Here is a 10,734-nt window from a genome sequence, read left to right on the forward strand (position 1 = left end):
CTACTGAGACTCCCTTGGTCTCTTTCTCTGGGACTCCCTTGGTCCCCTGAGACTCCCTTGGTCTCCTCTATGGGACTCCCTTGGTCCCCTGAGACTCCCTTGGTCTCCTCTATGGGACTCCCTTGGTCCCCTGAGACTCCCTTGGTCTCTCTTATTCTTAACCTGCCAGTGTCTAGAATATTCAGGGCTTGTTCATGCGCAATGACCCCTAGTCATTCGCCGTGGCCACTCACTCTTTTTAAGTCAAGACTCAACTCACCTCCGTTGTCTTTCCCCTCTCGGAATCCCGTCAACCTTTGGATCCCAGCTGGCGGGCCGATACTCAGTCCCGAAAAGGGTTAATTTCCGGACTCACTGTTTTAGGAGTCCGCCGTGGCCACGGTTTTCCTGGAATCCACCCGCCCGCTGGAATCCTCCGGTCTGTTGGTATCCGGCTCGAAGGACCAAATTAATGTCAGGTTTAAGCCACCTAGAACATTATAAAACACACAGGGAAGAAAGACAAAGGACAACAGCGCTCATTTTACTTGCAAGGAGAACAGACAGAGATGTGCTCAGTGACACTCTCTACCCGCTCTTCTGTTCTCCCCCTTTTTATTTCCTTAGGGTGGTCCCTAGTTACAAAATCTTGCAGCTCTAAAGGTGAGAATACACAGCTGCAAGTAGTGAATGAATAGACGCTTGTTATATGATTTATATTCAAGTTATAAGTCACAAGAAACTCAAACACATTGAGGGTTAGTTTATGAACGAAGTAATCTCGCTTCGACATCCTCCCTTTCTTCATAAATCTTCTTCGAAGGTTGTTGCTTCTTCTTCGGAGGTTTGACCTCTGCTCCTGCTAATAAAACACAGGTTTCTGCATTCTTGCAGGGTCAGTAAAAGTTGAGCAGTACTGTGATAATCACTTTATATACATTTATTCTAACACCATGTCTCTGTCAGATTGTCTTTGTTACCTCCCGTGTGCTAAACTCTCTCACGTTCCCAGTTGTTTGCTCCCAGTGTATGACCGGACAGCTTTTTTTTTATGTTTGATTCTCCTGCCTACTCCTTGCCTGTTTTGTCTGCCTGATCCTGCCAGCCTTTTTTGTGTATGACCCCTGCCTCCATTTGGATTAAAAGCTCTTGCCCTACTGGACTCACTACCTCTGCCTCGCTTCCCCTTTTTGCACCTGGGTTCACCCTCATCAGCTTTGACAGTACGATCTGGCCATGACGGACCCAGCAAAAGGGGATGCTATCCACCGTGCCCTCAGAGCTCAGGGAGTTCGCCTTACAGCTTTGGAGCAGTCCCTCTCCAGTCTGGGGCCCGGTGTTCAGTCACTCTCGGAGCACCTTCAAGCCTTGGATGCCCAGACTAACCAAATTATGGCCCGCCTTGGTTCTATGACCCCAGCAGCACATGATCCTGTTGACTCTTCTCAACCTCGAGCATCTCCAGCACCACCAATTCCTACATCTCCACATTTGGAACCCAAAGCACCACCCATTGAGAGGTACAATGGCTCTTTGAAACTCTTGTGGAGCTCGCTATCAGAATCGACAACCAGCAACATGACCATGAGCGGCTCCGTGGACATTCAGCCTATGAGGATCATCATCACTGGAGGCAATATGGCACTGCTATGCCCCTTGTGGCCAGCACCTCAGCACGACTCAATCCGCCTAACCCAGGGGCTGGTCCCGCTGCATCTCGACAGGAGCCCATGCAGCTCGGCCGGATGCGACTAAGTCCTGAGGAATGGCTACAATGTCAACATGATGGCTTATGCCTCTATTGTGGGGGTTCTGGTCACTTCCTCGCCCAGTGCCCAGTAAAAGCCCAGGCTAACCAGTAACTGGAGGCCTACTACTCATCTGTTGGCCCCAACCAAGCAAACTTACTGACACCAGTCCAGCTATCAATTCACTCTCAGTCCCTCCTGGATGGATCTGCCCTCATCGATTCAGGAGCTGACGAGAGTTTGACGGATAGAAACCTGGCTCACCGACTTCATCTCCAGCTACAGCTGTTGGCCAAGCCCCGCCAGGCCAGTGCGCTTGATGGGCACCTGATGAGCAGGGTCACTCACCAGACTGCTCCTCTGTCATTGTGCTTGTCAGGTAACCATACAGAGACAATTTCCTTTTTTATTATTGATTCTCCTGTGTACCCTGTCATTTTGGGGTATCCCTGGCTGTGCAAACATAACCCTCACATAAACTGGACTATGGGGAGAGTTTTGGGGCGGAGTCAAGCCTGTCACTCATCATGTCTGCTTCCTCTCTCTGTTGCTTCCAAGTCTGAAGTCACTTCTGAATTTCCAGACTTGTGCAGTATACCTGCGGAGTACCTAGACTTGAAGGAGGTCTTCAGCAAAGCTCGAGTCATGTCCTTACCACCCCATCAGCCATATGACTGTACCATCGTACTCCTCCCTGGAGCAGTTTTGCCTAAGGGTCGCCTCTACTCCCTCTCTGGTCCAGAAAGAAAAGCCATGAATACATCCAGGGGGCACTGTCTGCAGGAATCATTCGTCCGTCCTCCTCTCCTGTAGGAGCTGGATTTTTCTTCACTGAGAAAAAAGATAAGACCCTGTGGCCTCTTATTGATTATTGAGGCCTTAACGACATTACAGTGAAGAATCGCTACCCCTTACCACTCATCTCCTCTGCCTTTGAGCTCCTTCAAGGGGCTAAAATCTTCACTAAGTTAGACCTCCGTAATGCCTACCACCTGGTCCGTATACGGAAAGGCGATGAGTGGGAAAACTGCATTCAATACCCCAAGTGGCCATTATGAGTATCTTGTTATGCCATTCGGACTCACTAATGCCCCCGCTGTCTTCCAGTCCCTGGTCACAACATCCTCTGTGACATGTTGAACAGGTTTGTCTTTGTGTACCTGGATGATATCCTGATCTTTTCTCCGTCTGAAGAGGAGCACGTGGGGCATGTCCGCCAGGTGCTGCAACAGTTGTTTCAGCACCAATTGTTTGTCAAAGCGGAAAAATGTGAATTTCACAGGTCCACTGTGTCCTTTCTGGGGTATATCATCTCACCAGGATCGATCAAGATGGACCCAGAGAAAGTCGATGCTGTCCTCAACTGGCCTGTACCCACTGACCGTAAGCAGCTCCAGCGCTTCCTTCCTTCGCTAACTTCTATCGACGGTTCATCAGAAACTACAGTCAGATTGCTGCCCCTTTGCACTCACTCACCTCTGCCACGTCCAGGTTTTCTTGGCCCCGAGAGGCTGAGTCTGCCTTCCGGACCCTCCTGTCCAGATTCTCTTCTTCTCCCATTCTCCAGACCCCAAGCTCCAGTTCATCGTCGAGGTGGATGCCTCAGCAGTAGGAGTTGGAGCTGTCCTTTCCCAGCGCTCCCCTAAACTGTCATCGGCGGAGCGCAACTATGATGTGGGGAATCAAGAACTACTGGCTGTGAAGTTGGCATTAGAAGAATGGAGACATTGGTTGGAGGGTGCTGACCATCCATTTCTGGTTTGGACTGACCACAAAAATTTGGAATACATCCAAGGGGCCAAACGACTGAACTCAAGACAAGCCAGGTGGGCCTTATTCTTCACCCGCTTCAACTTCACCCTGTCTTATTGCCCAGGTTCCCGCAACATCAAGCCTGACGCCCTCTCCCGGCAATTCGAGGCAGAAGACCACCCCCGGTATGCAGCTAACGTCTTACCCCCCAACTGTGTGGTCGGAGCGGTGACCTGGGACATTGAGAGGGATGTCCATGGTGCGCTCCCAGGTACCCAGATTCCTGATGGCTGTCCCCCCGGTCGGCTCTTTGTCCCAGGCCAGCTCCGTTCCCGGGTTCTACAGTGGGGACACTCTTCCCTACTGAGCTGTCATGCCGGGGTGAGTAGAACTCTGAGCTTGATCACACAGCAGTTCTGGTGGCCCTCCCTACGGGAGGATACCCGAGAATTTGTCTCTGCCTGTCCTGTCTGTGCCCGCAGCAAGGTCACCCGCAGCCCTCCAGCTGGACTTCTGAGACCCCTGCCTGTTCCACATCGGCCACGGTCTCATATATCGATGGACTTTGTCACATGGTTGCCTCCCTCAGAGGGTAAGACAGTGATCCTCACAGTCATTGACCGCTTTTCTAAAATGGCCCATTTTATTGCCCTGTCTAAACTGCCCTCTGCTTGGGAAACGGCGGAGGCATTTCTGTTTCACGTTTTTCGGCTCCATGGTCTTCCCCAGGATGTTCTGTCGGACAGGGGTCCCCAGTTCACCTCGCATTTCTGCAAAGAATTCTGCAGGCTAATCGGCGCGTCTGTTAGTCTCTCTTCTGGCTTCCACCCACAGACCAATGGCCAGACGGAGAGATATAACCAGGAGATGGAGACAGCCCTGCGGTGTATCACCTCTCAGAATCCATCCAGTTGGTCCCAGCAGCTCCTCTGGGTGGAGTATGCCCACAACTCGCTCCCAGTGGAATCCACGGGCATGTCACCCTTCCAGTGTGTCTACGCTGTTTCCTGATGTTGAAGGACAGGTTTCCGTCCCATCAGCCCAAGCCCGTTGCCACCTCACCTGGAAGAGAGCTCGGGCAACCCTGCTTCGCACTACTGCAGGATACCAAAGAGCAGCTGACCGGCATCGTACTCCAGCTCCCCCCTATCATGTGGGACAAAAGGTCTGGCTCTCCACCCGTGACTTACCTATTCAGGGAGAGTGCCATAAACTAGGTCCCAGATTTGTGGGCCCATTACTGATCTCCAGCATCATCAGCCCAGCTGCTGTTCGTCTTTGCCTCCCTCGCACTATGAAGATCCATCCCACGTTTCACGTATCCAGGGTGAAACCTGTCAGGACCAGCCATCTGGTCCCTCCCTCCGACCCTCCTCCTCCACCCCGGTTCATCGCTGGTGGCCCCGTCTACACAGTGAAGAGACTGTTGGCCGTTCACCGGAGGGGCAGGGGTCTGTTGATTGGGAGGGGTTAAACCCCGCCTCATTCCCCATGTCTCTGCCAGATTGTCTTTGTTACCTCCCGTGTGCTAAACTCTCTCGTGTTCCCAGTTGTTTGCTCCCAGTGTATGACCGGACTGTTTTTTGATGTTTGATTCTCCTGCCTACTCCTTGCCTGTTTTGTCTGCTTGATCCTGCCATTCTTTTTGTGTATGACCCCTGCCCCCATTTGGATTAAAAGCTCTTGCCCTACTGGACTCACTACTTCTGCCTCGCTTCCCCTTTTTGCACCTGGGTTCACTCTCATCAGCTCTGACAGTTTGGCTGTTAAAGATACTGTATATGGTTGCTTTTTTTTAACATTTACTTATCGTCATCACAGTAGAGAACATTGTTATCACAGATGTAGCCCACATCATGCCCATTTAATCTAGTTTATTTTATGACTTAATATTTATCTCTGGTTTACAGTGTTCTTTGTTTCCTCATTGTAATTTTAGAAATCAAGATAGTGGTGTTATTTTAGGTTTGTTTTTAATGTTTCTATTTATAAATTAGTATATGGATGTTTTTACATTGCCTCTATGAAAAGTCCTGATTGATTCCATATAAACACCAGTGCCTTTGCCTTTTCCCTGAATGAGTGGAATCAGAAGAAGTCTTTTTTTGTGTCCAAGCACATTGCCCTTCACTGTGGTGAATGATGACGACTACATCTCATGTAAGATGATCTGTCATTAATGAGTCATTTCATTAGTGTGAAAAGTGCCTGATGTGTTAATGTTTGATTGTGCTATCAGTTTTTGTGCGATGAGATGCAGCTCAATGATGTTTGTGACCCTGAACAGGATAGGTTTTTTATTACTCTATTATATAATCAGACTTTGACTATCAATAAATCACAGTGTTGGATAAGATGACAATGAGATGTCATGATAAACCGTATGTTAATGAAGTATCACAATACATTCTGTAGCAGCTATGTCATGAAGCTCAGAGACAGCAAATATTAAATTAAAAAAATAAAGCGTGGCATAAGACTATTTTAAACTGATTGGAGCCGGATGGAACACAATATTAGGCTTGTATCTATAATCTGACTGACAGATTCTGACCTAGTCTTGTTTTCAACACTTCCTGTTCTCCTGGTGCATCACTGCTGATGCATCAAAATAATTATATAGCAATCTAATGTTCAACTAGATTCCACATATCTCATCTGTCTTAGATTCACTAGCAAACACTGCACAGGAAAAATAAATGAACAAGTATACAAGCAAGTTGCTATTGAGTGCTGGACTTCTCCTTTTGGGTGTTTAGACTTACAGCAGTTGTTATATTATGAGGAGGTCATATGGTGACCAGGTCCTGCAGAGAATAACAGGTTTTCAGCTGGAATTCCTTCCGTTTGTAATAGTAATAACCAGTAACCGAGGCAACACTTTGCACCTGAGTAACTCCCTGTACCAATGGGTGTAGCCCCGAGGCTGACATTGGCATGACCACATGATCCAGTCACACAGGGTATATACTCCATGGATATGATGGGCAATATAAATTTATTTGTGAATATCTGAGCGTGGCCTCCAGTCAGGAGTATAATCAGGTCCTCTACTTTTCAGCCTGGTGATGTCAGTGTGTGTATGTGTGTGCTTTTGGCTCACAACATGAGGTGCACTGTGTATTGTGAATGTGAATAGGGCTCAGTGATGGAGCTGGGATTAACATGAGAATGGTGTGTGAGTGCTGGAAGGTCAGTTCTTCATTTCTGTGCCTGTGCAGCTCCCACTCTCTCTCACCTCAACCCTCTGCTCCTCCAAACACTCAGTCGTGGCTCGGCTCTGCACTCCAAATTAGTCATCATTGCTTCTTCATCCTCAGCTGCTCTCTTCTTCCCCCCTCCCAGAATCTGTTAACATGGAGAACAACCGCACCTTCCTGTACTTTGCATATGGCAGCAACCTCCTGAAGGAGCGGCTCCAACTGAAGAACCCTTCTGCAACAGTTCACTGTGTGGCCACGCTCAAGGTATGGTCTGATGTTAGAGGCATCCCTAACATCATCCCCAGAGGCAAGTGTCCCCAGGTCGACATACTTTGAAATGATTTATTCCTCTCTTTTTAAGGACTATAAACTGGTATTTGGGAACCATAAAGGTCTCGCCAGTGACCGGTGGCATGGAGGAGTGGCCACCATAGAGCACAGTCCAGGAGATGAGGTGTGGGGTGTGGTCTGGAGAATGAACATGTCTGATCTAAAGTCTCTAGACAGGTAAAGGTTCAGTTGGAAACTCCCTTGCATTTCTTGCAATGATTTCTTCTGAAATTACATTGTGTGTGTGTTTCTGCATGTTTTGTGTTTCATTTGCACTCAGTCAGGAGAATGTTACATTAGGTGCTTACAGTCCTGTGGAGCTCTCAGTGAAGACAAAAGGCCAGGAACTGAACTGTCGCACCTACATCATGAACAGCTGTGTGTACGCCCCACCATCACCTCAATACCTCCAGGTATGACTGCTCTCACCGGGCCCATCTTTCTGAGTTTCAATGCAAAACATAGACATCTACATCCTGCCAGTGACCCTCGGCTTCAGACTGGTTTTACTGTGGAGCACCTTTACAAAGGGCTCCAAAGTACAGAATGAGGAGCAGTAACTTCTTAAAACAGTTGAATACAGCTGGGCTTAATGTCAGTAGTAGATAAGACAGACTACACCTACTTACTAGTAAATAAGTGTATTGTAAGTAACAATGCACCTGCTTTCAAAACAGATTGAATATCATCAACATTCAACCTACTGTATATACAGGTGTTCTCCATCCATGTGGTCTGAGGGAGTTTGACCCCCAGGGTCAGCAGATGAGTCTGACTAAAGACAGATGATGGAGAGAGAAGAATGTGTTGATAGTAATGACAGGACATGTGACCCAGTGTGCCACAGCAGGAGGTGCATGGCTCAGAAGAGCCCAATGTGTCTGACTGTGATGCACTGAATTCCTAGAAGGAGACCTTTGTGAATGCTATTGATCTTTTCATGGAATTTTTTTAAAAATAAGTTGCCACAAACATTTATCTAAAACCAATATAGACAGTGAGCAATGTAGACGGTAGCACCAAGGGTTTGGTTCCCTGGCCTGGGGCCTTTCTGTATGGAGTTTGCATGTTATCCCGGTGCTTGTGTAGGTTTCCTCCCACTGTCCAAAAAAATTAATTTTTAGGTTAATTGGTGACTCTAAATTGTCTGTAGGTCAGAGTGCGAGTGTTGCAAGTTCAGGGTTCCACATTCAAAGGGCCTGACCCTTCATAGACTATCTAGGACAAACTAAAAGACGAGGCATTCAGGTCAATGGAGGATTTTCACTTTGTGTCTCCAACTATTCCCAATCTAACAACTGCATCAGAAAGCACTTCATGTGACTTTTTTCCACAAAAACTGACTGTAGTGTTACCTGATGTATGACTTTCATGACCATGCAATGAATCGTGGGATAAATTGGGCCAAATTTCACCTGTTATCTAGGAAAGAACCGATGTGAAGGAACCTTAAAGATTCAGTGGTGTAGGTGTCACTGCTTTGACACAGTTGGTCTTCAGATTCAGTCTCTTAAAGATGAGGTCCTGAACTGAGACACAGGTCAGCCAAATTATGAAATGCAGGGCTCTTATGTAATTCCATTAATGGGTTATTTGGGCCAGTCAGCATTGTTTTATGTCATTCAATGATGGCACTGATTAATTTCACTTTTTGTAATACAGCAACTTGATTTTCAGAGAAACATGTTGTGGCTAAACCAGTTATTATAGAAGTTGGCGTAAGAGAGAGTCAAAAAATAAACACAACACTTCAAACACAAATTGTGAAGACAGTGATTCATCTGCTGGGCTCTGTAGAGAGATGGGGATATGAGCAGCTCACATCTCCACTATAGGACAGTGTGAAGATGGTGCTCATGGTGACTCAACAGCACTGTTACACTTTGAAAACTGTGACACTGCTACCAAATTAGAAGCAGTTTGTAACGGCAGAGTTAAGCAGTCACAACAGGATAAATTACCTTTACTTACTCACTATATCTGATGTCAAAAATGGAGGTTTGATGTTGTTGTTGAAGGAGACAAAGAATCGGGTCAGTGACATCATCACCTATTCACTCCCTCTCATTTCTCTCCCTGAAGCCTCTGGAATAGGATCAGTCTGCTCACACTCCTGGTCACTTGACTGTGTCACTTGACAACAGATCAGAACAGTCAGGACACACCCCCTACTACGCTGCGATTCATAGACCTGACAGTAGTGAGTTAGAGCACCAGATTGTTCTTTTGCACATGTGAGAGCTCCAAACATGAGGATGCCATGGCTTTGTCTGCTATACTATACATGCAGGAGTCGACTGCATTGTTCCACTGTGTGAGGGGTCCTCAGATTTGCTGGGATCCTAGGTCCTAACCAGGATTGTACATCTCTCACATGGCTGCAACATTCAGCAAAATACAGGGTCAAGTACAGAACAGCAATAACAGAGAGTTCACTCAACAAACTTTCTTCACCACTGTCCTGACAACATGGATGAATGGATGGATGGATGATGGACAGATGAATGGATGGATGGACAGATGGGACTGCAGAGAACAGGGACAGTGAATTCACTGATGTTGCTGCCACAGGTCATTGTGATGGGAGCAGAGCAGAATGGCCTGCCAAAGGACTACCAGGAGAAGCTAAGAGCAATCAAGACCAACATGTATGAAGGTCCACTGCCCATGATGGCAGAGCTGGAGCAAGCCAGGAGGAGAGCTAAAAAGGGGGCCAATCACCACTCTAATGTCTGAGGACTCAGAGTTCAGGTTGACTCTGTTCTAGGGAATAGTCCTTATAACCATGTATTCAGACTATATCTGCATATCAACTTCACCTGAGACAGCTGCTTCAGTGTGTGACCTTAGAGCTGGCAGCAGGTGTCTGACAAAGCCCACTGATGACTCTGTGGTTCAGAGGAGAATCAGAGTCACGTTTACTACGGGCTGTTATTTTTGCCTTACATCCATTCTTCAATTTTTTATAAAGAAATATTTCAAAGGTTATTTCCTGTGCGTCAACTCACTTTGACTCATGGACAATTCAAATAAAGGGTCCTTCCAGTTATTCTGAAAGTTTTTGTCCATTCACTGAAAATAAGATGATCTTACCTCCCACCCAGACTGACCTCTTATATGACAAATGTGCTAAAGGCAGTTCAATGTTTTTTTAATTTGCTGCTAATATAGAATATATATATATATATATATATATAATAGTATAATATAGAATAGTCCAGTACTATTCACACCTGGTTTGGACCAAACCATTTTACCTGAACACAGGGAGGTTACAAGTTGGTTTTATTTGGATTCTGTTCAATAAAATATTCTATTGATGATGATGGATGGGCCTCTGCATCCATATGTATGTTCCATGAATGCTCACCACTTAGCCCAGAGAAGTCAAAGAGGCCCACTAATCTGTGTGTATCTTGTTCTTCACTGACCTCCACCTAGGGAGAAATTGCAACACACTATAGATTTCTATGTACAAGTTAAAGAGACCGGAAGGACTGAAACTTTTCTTTTCATGTGGATTTCAAACCTTAGCACTGAGCTGATAAACTCCACACTTAAACATGCACTGATGGTTCATGTGAAGAATAACAGGCCAGGTCAGTTCCTTGCTCAGCCTAAATCAAGAAAATTACAGTGATCATGTCCATAGTAGATTGACATCAAAAAGGTTTCACGCTTTGTAAAATTCCACGCATGTTGATAAAACTGTCTCCTCTGCC

The 10,734-nt window shown here is 46.6% G+C and overlaps 1 protein-coding gene across 1 annotated transcript; it reads left to right on the top strand.

Annotated features, from left to right (window-relative positions):
* Positions 1-6,835: 6,835 nt before the first annotated feature.
* Positions 6,836-9,748, top strand: ggctb (gamma-glutamylcyclotransferase b). Its single transcript, XM_029503718.1, has 4 exons — positions 6,836-6,946; positions 7,044-7,189; positions 7,293-7,425; positions 9,584-9,748. The coding sequence occupies exons 1-4, from the start codon at positions 6,836-6,838 to the stop codon at positions 9,746-9,748; spliced, it is 555 nt and encodes a 184-aa protein (XP_029359578.1).
* Positions 9,749-10,734: the final 986 nt, after the last annotated feature.

This window comes from Echeneis naucrates, chromosome 6, assembly GCF_900963305.1.
Source record: "Echeneis naucrates chromosome 6, fEcheNa1.1, whole genome shotgun sequence".
NCBI lineage: Eukaryota > Metazoa > Chordata > Actinopteri > Carangiformes > Echeneidae > Echeneis > Echeneis naucrates.